General features: G+C 21.9%; 4 protein-coding genes across 4 annotated transcripts; 1 reads left to right on the forward strand and 3 right to left on the reverse strand. All coding sequences in view use genetic code 6, as the record gives it.

Annotated features, from left to right (window-relative positions):
* Nucleotides 1–75: 75 nt before the first annotated feature.
* On the reverse strand, nucleotides 76–1624 carry TTHERM_00585090 (flavin-binding monooxygenase-like protein; the record flags this gene model as incomplete). Its single annotated transcript, XM_001032615.1, has 2 exons — nucleotides 76–987; nucleotides 1046–1624. 2 exons carry the CDS (start codon nucleotides 1622–1624, stop codon nucleotides 76–78), a joined length of 1491 nt encoding a protein of 496 aa, XP_001032615.1.
* A 1706-nt stretch (nucleotides 1625–3330) lies between these two features.
* Nucleotides 3331–5000, forward strand: TTHERM_00585100 (hypothetical protein; the record flags this gene model as incomplete). The annotated part of the gene is made up of 2 exons (XM_001032616.2): nucleotides 3331–4672; nucleotides 4774–5000. The coding sequence occupies exons 1-2, from the start codon at nucleotides 3427–3429 to the stop codon at nucleotides 4998–5000; spliced, it is 1473 nt and encodes a 490-aa protein (XP_001032616.2). The 5' UTR covers nucleotides 3331–3426.
* A 717-nt stretch (nucleotides 5001–5717) lies between these two features.
* Nucleotides 5718–10627, reverse strand: TTHERM_00585120 (SNF2 family amine-terminal protein; the record flags this gene model as incomplete). The annotated part of the gene is made up of 5 exons (XM_001032617.2): nucleotides 5718–7212; nucleotides 7336–7464; nucleotides 7517–7823; nucleotides 7888–8485; nucleotides 8639–10627. The coding sequence occupies 5 exons, from the start codon at nucleotides 10625–10627 to the stop codon at nucleotides 5718–5720; spliced, it is 4518 nt and encodes a 1505-aa protein (XP_001032617.2).
* An 829-nt stretch (nucleotides 10628–11456) lies between these two features.
* Nucleotides 11457–18058, reverse strand: TTHERM_00585130 (hypothetical protein; the record flags this gene model as incomplete). Its single annotated transcript, XM_001032618.2, has 14 exons — nucleotides 17467–18058; nucleotides 17131–17389; nucleotides 16830–17056; nucleotides 16357–16778; nucleotides 14679–16008; nucleotides 14248–14621; nucleotides 12785–14191; nucleotides 12597–12708; nucleotides 12359–12459; nucleotides 12162–12291; nucleotides 11929–12032; nucleotides 11699–11870; nucleotides 11592–11646; nucleotides 11457–11538 (listed from the first exon to the last, which is right to left on the reverse strand). Exons 1-14 carry the CDS (start codon nucleotides 17939–17941, stop codon nucleotides 11457–11459), a joined length of 5250 nt encoding a protein of 1749 aa, XP_001032618.2. The 5' UTR covers nucleotides 17942–18058.
* Nucleotides 18059–19350: the final 1292 nt, after the last annotated feature.

Below are 19350 nucleotides of genomic sequence, written 5' to 3' on the forward strand. Positions count from 1 at the left end.
ATATGTTCATTAGTAAGAATAAAATCAATGTTAGAGCTTATCTCTAATATTTATAAAATTATCATAAAAATTTTATCAAAAATGATCAGATTTAGGATAATAATTAGGAGGTAATTAAGAAGTGACATCACTTGATTTCAAGTCAGGATAATTTCCTAAAAACGCATTTACATAAAGAGGAAACAAATGCTTTAGTACATAGCTATTATATTCTTCATCACTTGGAATATCACAAAGTTAAGCTAATTATCTGAAAAATTTGAATTCATCTATACCTTAAACTTATGCGAATTTGATATATTAATTACCGTCTTTGTATTATGCCAATGCTTCTTAATAATCATTTTCAAACTCTTGTTGCATTTCTTGCTCTGTTGGTAATTTGATTTCATCTGTTATTACCTTTGAAACGAAAATAGATTGTCTTTCTATCCCTTACTATGAGGATAGGACTTATTAAACTACACCAACAAATATTAAATTAGGCTCTCTGATGCTAAATGTTCTTAAATATAAAGGCCCTAAACTATAATTAATTCCTCTTCTCTAATACAAGTCAATTAACTTATCTTTTTCAAAATCTAAGAAAGGGAAAGTATATTAATACCCAGTTGCATACATAAATACATCTATATTTTCTACTTTTTGGTCATCTTATAATACTAAAGAGTTTTCAGAATCAAATTCCTTTATGCAGGGACTTAAAAATGTAAGAAGGCCACTCTCTATTTCTTGCAAGTAGCTTTTAGTCTATTTAAAATAGCCTATGATTTTTTCGTTACCAATCACAGTAATTTTTGAAGGTCTTTAATTTTCAGGAGTTTTTTTAAGTAAAATATAAAATATATCTTGAGATGAAAAGCCACATCCATAAATAACTAAGTGCTTATTCTAGAAATCTTAAATATGATTTTCTCTATAATTATGAGTGTGGAGAGTCTAAGCTTTGAAAACATCTTTATTTGGAATATATGGATAATTAGGAACCTTTAAAATAAATATAAAATAATGAATTAAGCTATTTAGAGTTAACAAAGTCAATTACTGAGTAATGGCCATTAGCAATAATTACATAATCTGCTTATAGGTACCTCGAATTTTTAGTATAGTCATCACTAGAGACTATTTTGACTAAGAATTTCTTGCTTATTTAAATTCCAGCTTGCTACTTTTCTTCTTCACTTAAATTGGCTGCTAAACGAACAGACTAAACATAAGTTTTAAAAAGCATATTTTTTTTCATGTCATGCTTGGCACTATAATCTTAAAGATATTAGTAAAATTGTTAACAAGTCATATATTCATCATATTCTTGCTATGCTGGACTATCTTTGAAAATCATCAGTGACTTAGGTACGTTGCAGATCAAGCTTTCGTACATAGAACTTTACAAGAATCCATGTTAGTTGTAAAAAGCATTACTTTATATATTTGGGTGAGTTTCTTCTGTATATTAATCTAAGTACCACTATCCACCTAAATCTTCTTTGCAGTCTATGCAAATGACATTGACCTTATTATTCAAGTACTTTAAGTTGGACAATCCACAAGGCCCTGCTCCTATAATTATGACACTTTTTTTATAGTAATTCTATTAGTAATTTATTTCTACTTAATTTTCCATTTCAAACTATTAATATTTTTTAATTGATTTATTTATTAATTAATTAATTTTTAATTTAACTAAAACTAATTTTTCAACTTTTTGTTTTATTAATACTTAATGGTTCAATATCTTTAGCTATGTAAACGTAAAATTAAAATATAAATATTTCATGCAGCAATAAATATCACCCATACAAAATCAACTTATAATAAAACTAATTGTGGTGTTTTTATCAATTTAGTATTAATATTCCTACTATTTGTTATTAATTCATATAATATTTAAGCAAGCATCTATTACTTATTTTTTTACTTTTTTATTTTGTAAATTAATTGAATGAAAAACATCATCAAGCTTACATTTCTTTTTAATTATTTTTATAATTAAATTTTTTGACATCTAACATTCATGTTTCTTTTTTTTATATTAACTATTTTTTCTTCATCAAATGTAATTTAATTTTTAGTTTAACAAAAATTTTATGGTTAAAATATATTTATTAAATTATTAATATAATAAGTGATTAAAATCATTTACCTAATTTAATTGAGATTAATTTTTAAATATTATGTTAAATATCAGGAGTTATCAAAATTAATATTTGCTTTTTTAAATATTTTTCATTATAATTGTTAAGAATAGGTAAAAGAAATAAAAAGCATAAGATATTTCATAAATTTATTATAAATTAACAAACAAAAGTAAAAAATCTACTTTTAAACTATAATATAAAATAAAAATGTAGCTAATTTATAATAGTTTAAAATATTTAACCTATAAAAATTATCTTGAATAAAGGAGATATTAAGCATAAATAATAACAAATTAAATATATATTTCTTAATCATTTTAATGAGTTTATTTTATTAAATAAATAAGAATGATACTCAAAATTTTGTTCAAAGAAAAAAGAAATTAAAAAAAGTAATTTTAATCTCAATTTTAAAATGAAGAATTCAATTTTTTATAAAAAATTTTAAAAAATAAAAATGAAAATAAAAAAATATGAGATGAGAATATTTAATAAAACTATAATTATACTAATAATCTTTATGTCTATATAAAACAAATAATTAATATCAAATAAATTATTATTTCTTATAAATTCACTAATTAATTTTTAATTATCTCCTAACAATAATAATTAAAACAAAACAAAAATCTTCTTACTGTTTAATCTTTAAAATTTTTATATTATAATCAGGTTTTGAAATTAAATAAATGTTTGGAAGATAAATTTAAATTATTTATTATTCATTCTTACAATTAATTTTTATTTTATTAGATTTTTTAATTGTTTTTAATATATTAAAAGGTAGTTAAGAATACAATAAAATAAATAAGTAAGAAGAATATTTTACATATTTTTTAATTATAGTTTTGTTTTATGAACATTTTTGACTAAAATTTAGAACTTGATTATAAAATTTGAATATCATAACTTACTTGAAAGCTTTCAACTTTTTTAGTATTATTATAAAACTTTGGTTAAATAAATACATGATTTATACATAATGATTTCAAAATTAATGAAAAATCTAATTGTAAGTAATAGACATGGTAATTTATATTTAATATAATTCATAGTATAAGATAATATTTATCATATAATAAAAAAATATAACTAAAGTGTGCAAAATTTTAAATAATTAATAAATAATCTATTGATAATTGTTTCAACTTAATATTTTATTATTTATAGAATATTATTACTGATTTTTATTAAAAAAAATATTAATTTTAGTTACAAGTTATACCTGCAAAATAAATAGATAGGAGTAGTCACAGAGCATTAAACGTAAATTTAGACAAAAATTTAAATGCAAGATAACGGATAAACATAGGTTGGATAATCTAATGGTGAATAAGCTGAAAACCAATCTCCAAACCATGAAAACAATAATAATCAATAACACAAAAATCATAGTAATGATTTAAAATAAATTGTGAGTGTTTAAATAAGCCATATTGCTTTTACTATTGATAAAAACTAAAATAATAATTAAAATGAGTAAATTCACCTTTAATGCATTTTAAAATACAATAACTAAGCATTCCAAACAAACTATGTTCAACAATAATAGTCCTAATATAAATGGTCTGATGAATCTACTTTTGAAACTGCTAGGTAGAATGAGAATCAATAGCTAGAAGTAGATGTTTATTAAAAAAAAGATGATTAAAACGAATTGTTTGGAAAGACAATCATTAATTTATAACATTTTTTGTCTGATCTAAAAGAATATTTGAACTAAAAAGTTGAAATTAGCAATGCTGGTGAAGTCATAGGATACCTTACCTATACTGCTAAGAGTTATAGTAATGATGATTAATAAAATAAGCATTAATAAGTAAAACAAAACGAATAACACAACAATTAATAAAATGAACATAATTCATAAGAAAAAAGAGAGGAAAATTTTGAAAAAGAACAGTAAAGAGAGCATGAATAACAAAAAGAAGTTCACCATGAATAGGACAAAGAATAGCATAATAAAAATCAATAATAAAATAGTTAAATAGATCACTAAGAAGACAATAAACATAAACAAAAACATGAAAATGAAAATGAAATAAAGCAAAATAATGAAGAAAAAAACAAAAAGGCAGTAGAGGCTAAATAGAATAAATCAGAGCATAAACATACCAATGTAAATTCTTAAAATGAAAGTAGTATTACCGAAGATACAAAAAGCTAAAAGAAAAAAACACAATAGGATAAGTCTCTAAATGAATCAATAGTTTCCAGTAAGAAAAATTTTGATTATAATCCTGCTGCTAAGAATTTAAAGAGTGGTTATGGCTTATCAGAGTATCATTCAGCTCACACTTTACAGACATCAGTTCATTCTGTATCTTTCCCTAAAGGGTTAAGATTTTAATAATCTACTTTAGAAAGACCTTCTGCCCCATACACTATTCTTCCATCAAGCTTCGATAGTAATAATTCTTTGAGAGGTCCAAGTTTTGGTTCTGGCAGTAGAGATCTTCTCCATCTAAGTTCTAACCCTGGTCCTGGTGCCTATGAGATATCTACAAAAAATCTAAAAAAAGAGAGCACAAAAGGTTATAATTTATTAAAAAATACCACTTTAATAAGACTTATTGGAAAATTTGTATTACATTATTACTTATAAATTAATTTTATTTTTGAATACTATAAAAAGGTTTTGTTTTTGGTGTATCAAGATCTTAGTGTAAGAATGCTATTGGCTTAATGAAATCAGATATTATGCGCTCAGGTAGTACTAAAAACATAAGTTAAGGGGGAAGAAATTATGATTCATTTATCAGCAAAGACTTTTCGAACGGTTTAAAGTTACCTGCTTTAAATGGTAGTTTATCAAGTAGGAATTTACCCAATTATCATTATCAAAGATAAAAATAATTTTGATCAATAAATATTTTCTTTTTAACAAGAAAAAAAATTTTTTTTTTAAATTTATGTTTTATTGTGAGTTTTTATAAAATCTTTTTTATTACATCTAATTAAAAAATACAATAAATAAGTCTTTTCAATTTTTTTATTTTTATATAAGAATTAAATTTGAATATTTATTTGAACATCAATTATTGAATTATATTGTAAGTAATTCATTTTGTAGTAGTAAAAAATTCCTGCAATTTTTATTAGGGTTTTGAAATTAGCAATTAATATTTTTTAATTTTATCTCTTATTATTTATTAATAAGGGCTTATTATATTTAAGCAAAAAAAAATTATTGGCAACTGTGAGATTCGAACTCACGCGGATTACATCCAGGCGATCTTAAGTCGTCCCCCTTAACCAACTCGGGCAAATTGCCATGATGAAGTTTAAGTAATTTATCTGCTAATCATCTTTAAATAGCTAACAAACTATTTTATAATTTAATGGAAAAATAAAATCAAAAAATTATATTTTTTAATCTAATTTTGTTGAAAGCTTAATTATTTTTATTTTAATAAATTTTTTAAAAAAATTTGGAAAAACTAAAGTTGATAATAAATAAATAAATGAATAAACAAACAATAATTTTATTAGGAATTATTACAAAATAAATTAAGTTGATACACATTATATTGTTTTAAATATTTGATAATAAAAATCATTAAAAGTTAGCTTTAATATTCAATCTTTGATTTATTTCATAGCACTCATTTTTGGTGTATCGAAATTCAATTTTGTCATTTTTTGATTGACTGGCTTAGAAATTCTTTTTTTACCTGCTTTTTTATTTAGTCTAGCAATTCTACTCAAATTTTTCATACATTACTGCAGCGACTTTATTACAATTTTGAAATTATTTTGAGGATAATAATTAGAATATTCTTTCATTTGATCAAAATCAAATTAAAAAATTTAATCATTACCAACCTTTTCTTAACCATTTTTATCTTTTCTTTCTGAGATAATACTTGAGTGTTTTTAGAGAAATTCTTATTGATCTATGATCTAGTTATGCTATTCTTGTAGAATTTTATTTACTTTTTGTGAATTTCCTTTACTTTATTTGCTGTTTGTTGTACTAAGATGAGTGGTAGTTACTTAGTTTGAAGCAATCATTTGATTTTTACATTATTAACAAATTTAATTTTTATTATTTAAATTGTTTACCTAATTTTGAATGACATATTTTTGTTACTTTTACTTTTCACTTAATTCTGAAGAATTTATTTTACAAAACTATATTTTATAATTTTTTTTGCTTGGTTTAATTGAGTAACCATTTTATGAGATATTTAGTGTATTTTACTAAGAGAGTTGATACGGTTACTATTATTATAAAGTTTACTGCTAGCCGTAGTTAGCCTAATTTTTTACCATGCTTTAATTATTTGAAGAATTAGAGGAGTTTTATTTTTAAAAGCTGCTTAAAGGATTAGGATTATAATTGATTGGTATAGATTCTTGTTTTTAGAATATATTATCTAAAAGTCTAAAATTATTATTTGTCTCATTTTTATTGTTTCCTTACTCAGATTATTTTTAAAGGATAATTCCCTCTTGATTTTATTATTCTAATTCAGAGTAAATTAAATTTTTATTAACATAATAATAACTTTCTTCCCTTTAATTTTTTTAATTTTCTAATTGAGAACCTTCTATTTGGTTTATCAAATTACTTTATTAGTTATTTTGGGCATTTGCTTAATTTTAGTTAATATCCTAATTTTTGTTAAAAGTAATACAGCTAGATTTCATTTGTTAATCTAAGCTTTATTAAAAAGTAAATTTTTTATCAGTATCTGTAAGTATTTCTTCATCTTACTTTAAAGCACTGGTTTAATTCATTTAATTACTCAGTTACGAAACATTCTTACTGAATTGCTTTGTTTATGGAGATTGTAAAAGGCTACTTTGATTTACAATTTAATTGTTTTACAAAATTTGTTATTGTTGTTATTATAGTGACTATTGCAATTAATCCTAAACTTATTCTTCATCTTCTGACATATCGCTATCCGTATTTGTATGATCACTTTATTAATAAATCATACCATCTTCACTGATTTTTACAGATGGTAAATTTTGATAGAATTCTTTATCTTCTAGATACTCTATTAACTCATTACCTTATAAATAAGAATATTCCTCTAAATTACTTATTAAATTGACTTTATACCTAATTTAATTAATCAAAATATTTTTTAGAATTATTAAAAAAGTTTTACAAAATACTAAAATTAGTTTTAATTAGGAAAAAAATTATTTTTAAACTAAAAATAATAAAGTTTATTAAATTTACAGTTTAAGCTTATTTTTAACAGATTGAATATTAGTAAAAGATTTGAATTTATTTTTTTTCCTCTAAAACTCTTATCTTTCATTATGATTTGAATAATTCCATCTCTTTATTACAATATCTTTGTTAATCCTGTGATGTAAAATATAATTTAATATTATCAAAGAATTCAATAAAATTTTACTTGTAAAGAATCAAAGGACATTCTTAAAAAACATGAGAATAGCTCTAGCATGAACAACATTTAGAATCTATAGTTTTATTCTAAAGTTTCATTTCATCTCTTATAAAGCAAAAAGACTCATAGTCTTAAGGAAAGGTCTTCAGTACCTATATTATATCTTCTTATGTGCAATATGAAAGGTGAGAAATAGTTAAACTTCTTGCACTGCTTGAATGTGAATAATTTCCAAAAAAACCCCTATAATTTAGTATTTCTCCTTTTTTTACAATTCTCAATTGAACTTCTTTTTCAAATAGTTCAAGATCACCTTTTATTTTTAATATATTCGATATTTTAACGATCTTAAAGTTATTTTTTATGATTATTTTTACCAGAAGTTAGGAAAAGAATTCTGTTATCATTTTAATTTTTTTAGTATAAAATCTCTCCTGGTGCTAAAGTAATTTCTTTCATGCTCTAAGCTAGAGTATTTAAAAAAGGATGAGTGAAATGAAGTCCAAATACTTTACTATCAATAAGCTACTTCCCGAAAAATTCTTTGTTAATTTCAAACCTCAAATTATCAGAAAAGTATTTCATTATGTCTTAAGAATTAATATGAGACTAAGAATTTTCTATATTTTGCAAGTATTCCAAATGTCTCATTACTTTTGTTTGCAGGTTACGTGAAATACCTCTGCTATTTAAATATTGTAAAACATCTTTTTTCCTTTATTTATAGTTTTACTCTCTTTAAGCTATATCAGTTAGCATATTACCAATTGAATTTATACAATATGCGAAAAAAAAGCTGAAAGAAATTGATGTAAATCCAACAAAAATTACTTCTGCCTAATTTTAAGGAGTTAGATCTCCATACCCTACTGTTGACATCGTTATAAACATAAAATAAATACTAAAAATGTATCCATCATACCATGTTTAAATTGGCTTTGTTAAGATCCAAGCATGCTTTTCTCCGTTTTCTACCTATAAATTTTTTATTATATAAAAATATTTTAATTTGAAATGAAAAAAAAAGATCTATTGAAATAGAATATTAAAAAATACCTGAATTTATAATATAAATACAAAATTTACTCAACAATTAATTGAGGAAAAAATAATAAATAAATAATCTACCTGTCTTTCTGAGATAAAGTAAAATATAGACCCTAATGAGGAAGAAAGAAACAGGATGATAAATATCAGCTTAAAAATTTCGAATTGAATAAAATACTTTTATTTAAATTAAAAGTGGTAATCTAATTTTTCTATTAATTTTAGTATGCTTAAAACATTAATTAGAAAGAGTAGTTATAGACCGTTTTAATTAGACTAAAGCAAAGAGAATATGCTAATTAAACTAAACCAAAGCTAAAATGAAAATATTTCAATTAGAATTTTTGTTCTTTACAAAATTATTTGTCCATCTCTGAAGAAACCTGTATTGGATTTAATTATTATATCTATGACTATCAGCATAATTCCAATATTTTAAATAAGGGAATTTTGTATTATTTTGAAGCTGCATTATATTGGTATATAAAATAACAAAATAACTATTGAAATTAGCATAATTAGATTCCAAATTAAAAGAAGGCTATTATCAGGCGCAATTATTGGTAGCTTATTTATTAGCATTCCCATGTGTATCAGCTATTACTATAAACCCTTCAAATATATATTTTCAGTGATATTTATGACATGATCTTTTTCATTGAATTTATCTTACTTGTTTTTTTAACTAAAGTTTAGAAAATTAAAACCAGAATATGATTTTTTAAAATTGTAGTTTTGAATTTCATCATTATATCTAAATGTATCTTTAATTTAGACATAAGATTTATCATTTATAATTCTAAAATGATTTGGCTTTAGTCGTTTAAATAGAATAGCTCTTGAATTCTTTTTGAGCAAATCAATGAACCTATTAGTCAAATGTAAAAGTTGTATGCTTTTGTAGGCTTTGCTATTTATAGCATTGCTTTTGTTTGTGTTATCTATTTTTTATAAATTAGCAGAACAGGGTTCTTTACTTATCCTATGCTTTTAATCTATAGTAACTTCATCCCCATTTATTCTTCCTTTATCTGTACTCCCAGATCGTTGAAGGGCTTTTTATGTGAAAGAACTCTTAGCAGCATCTTCTTACATAAATTTACTATTCATATAGAGAGGATTTCTTTTAAAACTAGAATAAAAATTAGGAATATTTTTACATTCAGCATAAAATTTTTAGCTCCCAGTTAAATTACTTAAATGATCGAATTGATGAGATTATGTGATACGAATACTTGATTACTCATTTTAGTTATTTTAGAAATTATAATCAGAATGTCTTTTTTTAAATAATTTTTAGAAATTTAAATTTTACTTTTATAATAATTAACCTTCTTAATTATTAAATTAATTATCATCATTTTAATCATTTTTAAATAGAGATTGAGTGTGATTATTGAGACCTTCACCCAAATTTTCAGGAAGCTGCTATTCTTTAGTATTATTCAAGTTGATAGATAAATCAAGATTATCAAAAAATGATTAATCTTTTAAATTGGGATCATTTTAAACAGTTATTTCTCTTTAATTAGTATCAAGCTATTCCTAGATTATAGTTTTAGATTATTTTTTTCCATTTTAAATTTGATAAATATTGTTTTGAAGCATTTATTTATTTTCAGGATTTACATTATAAAAGCATTTGTTTTCTTTTTATTTATATTCAAACATTTTTGGAGAAGAAATTTCAGAATCACTGCGACTTTTTAAATAATTCTCAGTTGTGTTAAATAATGCTCTCCTGTTTTAAGCCCCGTCAATATAATCATCAATTTTTATTTTACAATCATCATCGAATAAACTTCTACTCTTTTGCTTTAGTTAATCTTCTTATATTTCATCAATGAAATTTATATCGAATGTATTTGTGATATCGTTGATATTATATTTTTATTAAGCAGGTGTTATTGAAAATATAAGGTCAGAGTCACTAATTACAGATACATTTTATTAATTTACATCTTTTTCTTTTATCATTTTTTATAATATGTAAATTATTTATTCTAAATTTTTTGAATAAGTAATTTTATAATAATAAAAAGCAAGGTTAAATTATGCTTTAATTATCATCAAAAGCATTTCATATATTTTAATTAAAGATAATACTAATTTATTTTACATTTAAAAAAAGATTGTTAAATTACTGAATAGTCATTGATACATTCTGGAACATTTATTTACTTTGCATCATTTCATTTAGCATAAAAATTTAAAAATATTTTTTTATTATTTATTTAAAATTAAAAGTATTAATTCAATTTCTACAAGTTTTTATCAGATGGTGATACACTTTTAAACTTAAATTTAAAATGTAATATGTTAGGAATTTATCAATACACACAAGCCTAACAGTGTACAAAAATATCTTCACAAATTTTGTTCTAAAATATATGCTTTTTTTATTATGTAAAAAAAATGTATAATAATAAAATTTACAATAATTAATATATGAATGAGTAAAAAATTATTAATTAAATGTATGGGAATAAAATATAAAAATAATTTTAATTCATTTTTTCTCCCATATTCTCAGATTTCCAAGTTACACTTGTCTCATTTAAAATACACTTATAAATATTTTCAAAATTTTAAATTAATTGTTTTTTTTTAATTTTATAAATATTTTTTAAATATTCGATTGTACTTGAAAATAATAAAAATGAGTCATTAGCAGGTAAATAAAAAGACATCAAGTCACACTGCATATTTAAAATTTCAAACATTCATAGAATTTTTGATTTATATTTAAATAATTTGCAAATGGATAACTATCATCTAATATATAAATTTAAACAAATAAATCAATTAAGATAAAAATGAAGCTTGAAACATTAATATAAAAATGTAACAATATTTAAGATAATTTAAATATATTTGAGAGATTAGTTGATAATTTAATTCAAATAAGATTTTAATCTATCTCGCTATATACTTGCTACAACTAATGAAATTCTGCTGATAAAAGATCAAATGATAGCTATCTGTTATATTTTAATGTAAAGTTTATATAAATTAAAACAAATAAATTTATTACTCTAAATATAGCCTCTTAGATTCTTCATCCAACAACCTATAAGATATCCAAAGCACTTTGATAGTATAAAATAACTATTAAAAATAAAAAATCATAAAAAATATTACTGTCTTTATTTGCATTATCCTAAATATTTTATGGTTGAATAAGTTAGCAAATAGAATCTATTATTGCTATAAATTAGCTTGTATATTGATTTGCAAACTATAATCTTGCTTTTATTTCTCTAAATTTTTTGTGGAAATTCTTTGTTAAATCCTCTATAGATTATACATAATCCTATATCAACATATTTAATTTATTAAGAATTATTTTTTTTAATTTAATTTTATGTTACTAGTTGGCTAAAGGCTTAAGAAAATTGTTACTACTTTTAAAGAGAAAACAGCTAATAATCTAAGCAAACTGCTGCAAATCTATCTAAAGAAAAAGCTTTTTCCCCTTTAAGAAAAATAAATTAATATAAAACATTTGACTAAACGTATAAACTTATGATAATTTATAAAAACCATTTGAAAAAATAAAAGTTAACTTTTTAATTTTAAGAAATTAAAAAATACAAATATTTACCTTCACATGTTACCATGTCAGCAGAATTGATGAATAAATTTTGAACTTCATTGCTATTAAATGTTTCACTCTCTAGATAACGGTATATTGTAATAAATTCATTAAGTTCAATGCAATCATTCTTGTCAAGCTGTAGAATATTAATTAATTAATAAATAATTTGTAAATTCATAAAATAAAAGTGAATTATTGATTACATCTGCTGCATAGAATAGTTTTTTTACATTATTTTCAATTTCTTCTTTTTTATTTTAGTAAAGAGACACGATAATTTTAAATGTTTAGTCAATATCAACAACTAATTAATTAGATTAAGTTTTTTATAAAAAATTAAATAAGCTATTAAAAAGTATTTGAAATCATTTAAAATTAACACAAAATATCTTCTTCAGATTTTTTATGAGCTTTTATTTAAATAATAAAAAATTTATTTACATAATTGATTCCCTACGTTTATTGCTATCTATTAAATCTATCTAAGTATCTGATCATTTTTTTTTTGGCTATCATTTGAAAAGTTTAGTTACATATATTCTATAACCTTTTCCTAAAATTCAACAATAAAAAAAATTAATTTAAATACAATTTTCATTAATTAATTTATTTATTTATTAATTTCTTACAAAGCTGCATAGTATTCTTTCATTGAAGGTTTAAACTAAACCTAAGCCTGTATTGGTCTTTTCATCCATTAACTTTAGGATACTGATATAGAAATTAAATTCATCTTTATCAAAACATTCATTTTCAGAATATAGTTGCATAAAATTACCAAAGAGCTTAACTCTAGGAATATCCTAGTAAAAGTAACAAGTTTCTAGATACTATGACAATTTTTTCTCAGCGACTCTTTTAAGTCCATATTTATTAAGAAGATAATCGTATGCTATTGTATAGATCATGTTGTTGTAGTTTTAAGCTATTCTTATTCTTTCTTGATAAACTACAGATATAAATTTAATCAAATTAAACTTTGACATATGGGGCTTAATTTAGCTAATTTTTTATTTATCTACAATTGACTGTACTAATTTATAGGATGCTTCTTGATTAATACTAACAGCACCTTTATCACTTTTTTTTTTCCCTTTTTTTGCATATAACACAACATTTTACCCTCCACTTTCATAATCATTAAAATTATCATATTAGTCAAATTAATTCTATGAAAACAAAACTGATCCTCTTTTTTATTTCTTTTCATCATAATTAAAGAATTTTTGTTTTTATTTGTGTTGATTAGTATGAGGTGATTCTATAGAACTAACTGTTTTGATTCCTTGCTTTGTAGGACTGCTATTTTAAAAATTTATTTGTGGTAGCTTAGAAAAAGACAACGAATCATCAGTGCCTGTCAAATTAAGTTCTTTATCACTAATTATTTTTAGATGATTATTTTTGTGATTTTGGCTATTTGAGACTTCATTAAATTTATTAAATGAATGAAGACTTTTTAGCTACTCGATGTTGTAAGAGCTTTTTTCCTTTTTCGTATGTGAATTTTAATTGTTTGTACCATCAATATTAAAATTAGATTTAGAAACTAAACTTTAATTTAACATCTTTTTATTTTTATCTGAGTTGTTTAGTTAAAACTCTATTTATTATAAAAAATTATTAACATTTTAACCTGCATATTACTGCATCCATAATTTAATCCTTAATTATAACTCTTCAGGCAGTGGTTCTATATTGATGTGATTTAAAATATCTAAAATTAATTAATGATAAAATTCTAAAGTATTTTTTATTTTTTATATTTCTAATTATAAAGTCTCATTTTCAACATCCTCAATAATAGATGGAACTCTTTTAATTTCATTTTAAATATTATTTATCTCCTCAGACTCTATATTTAGTTTTTAGGATTCCACTCGAAAAGAGCTTTACTATAGAACTTACTACGATTACTATTATTGTTATAATGGCTGATTCTTTGATTAATTACTCCTACTAATATTATTTGGCTAGGTAAATAGGATTGATTTACGAGGTGAACTTTTACTTACATTTAAGTTTAAGTTATTTGGCTAATTTTAAAAAATAAAATTTAATGTTTAAACTATTAAAAAATTGAATTTATTACATTCTTTTTTTAAGTCTTTGTCTGTTTATTATTTTTAGGAGTTTATTTTAGATTGTTATTTATCTAATTTATCTCAATGACTGGTACTTAGATATTGTTTTATATTGAAGATTATTTAGACTCTTTTAACTTTTCATTTAAATAACTTCTAGCTTTAGCAAAATGCTCTAGAAACTGTTTTATATTAGTATCTGAATTTTATGAGTTAATCTGATCAAGAATTTTAGCTATTGTATTTATGCTTTCTTTTTCTTGTTTAATCTCTAAATTGAGGTACTAATTAGCTTCTTGGTAGAATTCATTAAGGAAATTTTCATATTCCTAAATATTTGATTTAGATTTGATCATTTAATTGCTTATAACAGATTGAGCTTCTAATAATATATTGAATATTTTTAAAATAATTTCAAAAAAAAAAATTAAAAAATTACATTTAATCTTTTTATCGAAAATAAGGCTTTATTAGCTCTTCGCTGACTAAATATTTGCCTTAGATATTTGCTTACTGCTCTTATCAATGATTATTATTGATTTTATTTTTTAACTTGACACATTACTTTTTAGACTACGATCTTAGTCTTAATTAGCATTTAAAAAATCTTTTTCTTCTTCTTATATATGTTATAAACTTTGCATGTTGTTGCTCTTTGTAGAATTAATCTAAGAAGTGTTACTTACCTTCCTTTTTTAAATTTCTTTTTTTTCAGAATAAGGTGAAATTGTTTCTAAAAAGCTATTCTTATTTATTAAATTCATTTCAGAATCTTTGTTAAAATTAAAATTGCTTGCTTTTCGGCGATTTGGACTAGGAGTATAATCATTCTATTCATTCTATTTTTGCTGACACATAGTGCATACTAATTATAAATTCACTGATTATTTAGAGATATGCCTTTAGCTTTCGCTAATATTACTTTTTTACTTAGAATGATGAGATGAGTTTTGTATGCTGCGACTTGAAGTTTTAATTTTTTCTTCTTTTTGTTATTATTATTGCTGAAGAGTTTATATTGTTTTTTTAGATTTATAAAGTTGGCTTTTTAATATTTTAACATATTTATCAAGTTTTTGTAAATCTTGTTATGCAAATTCATTTAACTCTTATGTGTCAACACCTTTATTGTTTTCATCAGACTTGCTTATATCATTCTTAGTACTTAAAATACATATATCTGATTTCAATCTGTAGTATAATTCCCTTTTTTCATTCTCTTTAATTAGTTTATTTTCTTAGAGCCATTCATCATCTCCAAAGTTTAAAGAGAGACTGCGTTTAATTTTATTATTTTTGAACTCTAATTTACTCATAGGTGATTTATCAGCTCTCTCAAAAAGTGAAAATTAATTAATAAGTCCACTCTAATAGCTCATTTGTTGAGATTTAGTAAAGGATTCTAAAAATTCTTATTAAATTTTATTTCCTCTCAGCTTGGAATCATCTAAAATTCCCATTTCTTTAACGTAGCTGAAAATTCTTTGATTTTCATTTTATAAGACAGATATATTATATTTTAATTCATTAATTTCATTAATTTTTAAAACACTTTAACCCTCAAAAAATTTAACTCTTTCGCTCTATTATTAGTTTAGAAACTTTAATCTTTTGTTTTTCTCTTTTGCTTATTCATAATTTTTCTAAGTTTCATTTAGCTAATGTGATAGTTAATTTATTTGATTTTAGTAGTTTTTGTGTAGTCTTGTTGCTTCAGCTAAAGATTATCCTTCAATCTTTGAACTTTCTTCTGATTTTACTTAAATTATCTTTTTAAAAATAAATGTGTATAATAAAAAATAAAAATTTATTTAGAAATATTTTTTAAGTTGAACAAAAAGAAGTTAGTTAATTCATTTTTGAATACTTTGTTTTTTTTTTAAATTCAAGGGTTAAAAATTTTATACTCAAATTTATAACAAGCATTTTAAGTATAATTTATAAAAAATTATAAGAATTTTATTCAAAAATATTTCTAAATTTTGAATTTATCCATTTTTTAAAAAGAAAGAACGAATAAATCAAAAAGTAAATTTTTTAATTAAGTTAAAATCAAATTAATAATTTATGATTTTATGAATAAAAAATAGTAAAATAATTTTTTTTTAAATATTTACCTTTGAAAACAAACCAATATAGGATTCCCAAACTCTTCTAATAAGAGATCCTCTTTCAAGACATTAAAGAGAAACTTATCTAATCAGCTCATTCAAACATGCACAAAATATTTACTGTAATGTTTAGAATAAACTTGACCCATCTAATTATTTATTTGATAGCACTTGTAAAGTCATATAATTCAACCACTGCTCTAAATCTTCAACATCTTTTCTAGAAGTGACATTTTTGTGTTTATTATGCAATGGTAAATGCAAATTAGATTTATTTGCACTACTTTAAAAAGATTATAAAAGTTTAGCAGCATCTTCTTTGCTAATATCTATTTAATTTATATCTAACAGGTTGACTATCTTAGTTTTTTCTAATTTTTTAATGTGCTCTAAGTCAGTGTTGTACTCAACTCCCTTTGTTGTAAACTCTTTAAAATGATTTAAAGTATATAATATTTATCTGATTCAAACTAAATTACGTTAATATAAAGTTTAATCTTTAAATAGCCTGCAAGCCTCAATACTATTTATCTTAGTAGGACTTAGCAAAGGTGTATCATAGTATTCTTTCTCACCAATTTTCTAGTCAATCAGATTAACTTTATGGTTTTCTAAGCTTGATAAATTAGAGTAATTCCTAAAATCTATGTTATTTGTATTTAATGGCGTAGTTTATATGCTAGGAAGTACATTTAATTTATTTAATCTTTTATAGTTAATACAACAAATATAAGAATTACATACTCTCTATAACAAAAAATAAGCAATAAAAATAAATACCTAAACATAGTTTCGTTATGAATTTAAGATGGTATGTATGATCGAGAAGTTAAAAATTCTTCTTTACCATTGAATTGCATTTCTTTACTTTAATTGCTTATCTTATCTACAAGATTAAGCAAGCTTTTTTACTCAGATAAAAGATTTTTATCCTATTTATTCTTACTTATATTTTAAATTCTTTTGTCCTTCATCTACTAAGGAATAAATCCTTCATAATTTGTCAGCATTTTTCTATCAGTTTTTTCACTCGATTCAGCTTTTTTTCGATAAGTTAAAAAATATTTGAAGTTAATTAATTGTTTGGTTTTACTAGCTTTTAAAAAGTTGATTTACTATTTTGAAAGTATGGGCTTAAATTAGACTAATTATTAGATTTGATACTTGTGTTTGGTTTTTTTAAAATTTTAGAAAAATACTCCTTCATATTTAATTACTTGACTGAAATACTTCTATCGGTTTTATTTTATTTATTAATGATTTCAGCATTTAAAGAGTTTTTTCTGTTAATTGAATTAAAAGTTGTTTAAGATAACTCATTCATTTTTTAAATCTAGCTGCTACTTTCAGTGCTAATTCTTTTATCAATAAATTTTTATTTTTAGTATTATGAATTAATTAGCTCTTTCTTACTACTGTTAAAGTAAATTGTTTCTTATTTTTAAAACTAATGATCAAAAAACGAAATCTAATCTGATGTCTCATGATTATCACTACCGATTTTTTTGCTGTAACTTGAGTTTTATAAACCATCTTAGTTAATATTGCTCTAATATTTATTTACAATAGGAGAAGTAGGATAATTTGACATCTGTTCCTTTTATTTACTAGATAAATATATGCTCGCTTATAAGTTATGTAGAATAAAAAATAATAGCTTATTCAATGTATTTCTGTATTCTACTATTCTCTTTAATTAATTAGTTATAGGTCTTAGCTTCTTTTATTTAATAGAATTTTTTATCAAAAGTTCTTAATTAATATAACAAAATAAACAAACAATAAATTGCTCAGTATAAAGAATTGACTGAATATTTTCATGTAAAAAGTAATAAACTATTTCTTTACTAATATTTTTTATTACATTAATATTTTTACTTAATTTATGGTTTAAATAATAATAATTGTTATTATTAGAACTAACATAATTTAAATTTTATTTTATTTTACTTTTTATACGATCATTAAATAAATTCTAAAGTTATAATATATTTTGAGGTCAAAATATTATAGTTCTATTAAGTCTTTAAATATTTTATTAAATCTTAAATTAAATTATTTTGTTGATTTTAGATTTTAATTATTTTCATTTTTTTTATATTCTTGATTTTGTTAACATTTTATTTATTGTTATTATTTGAGTTTTTGATTTTAATGATATTTATTTTTAAGTTTTTCAAAATTAATTTGAATTAATTTTATTATTTTTAAAGTTTTTTTTTAGAATTATTCTATTAAGGTTTTTCATTTCTTATTTTAATGATTTTTTTTTTGCTATTTTGAATTTAATTATTTTTATTTTTTACATATTATTTATTTAGTTTAGATTTTAATTATTTTAAAGTTAAAATTTTTATAAATAAACAAAAAGTATATTAGGAAAATATTATTTTATTTAAAGTAAATTTTAATTTTTCAATTTTTGATTATGAAAACTATTTTTTTAAATTGATTTAGTTTTTATTCTGACTTTTCTTATTCGAAATATTTAAAGCTTTTCTATTATCGATTATTTTTGAATAATTTATTTTAAATTTGGTGTATATATCCTCCTTAAATTTAAAAATTAAAAATTTAATTAAAATATCTACTTATTTTCAGTAATAGTAAACGTATCTTAAAATATACTAAATTTTGTATTATTAACTTCAAATATTTAAATAATAGTAAGCATAGATTTAACATATAGTTTTTATTCAAGAACATGGCAGTAAATGAGAGTAAAAAGCGAGTTTAGTTTGCAAATTTAAGCGAAGAAAGTAATAACTTACCTATGAAAGAAAAAAAATTAATATAAATTAATGGAAACTAAAAGTAGATAGAAGCTAAGCAAAATGAACTTGAGGGAGTTCGCTTAGACCCTTTATATTAAGTTGTGAGATATGATTTTAAAGAAGAATTAGATAAAATGTTAGCTTTGATTGATTAAAGATAAAGTGCACGTTTACAAAAAATTTCTAGCTTGATTCAACAGTAAAGTAAAGAAAATAATGACATTTT

This window comes from Tetrahymena thermophila (assembly GCF_000189635.1).
Source record: "Tetrahymena thermophila SB210 genomic scaffold scf_8254444, whole genome shotgun sequence".
Lineage (NCBI taxonomy): Eukaryota > Ciliophora > Oligohymenophorea > Hymenostomatida > Tetrahymenidae > Tetrahymena > Tetrahymena thermophila.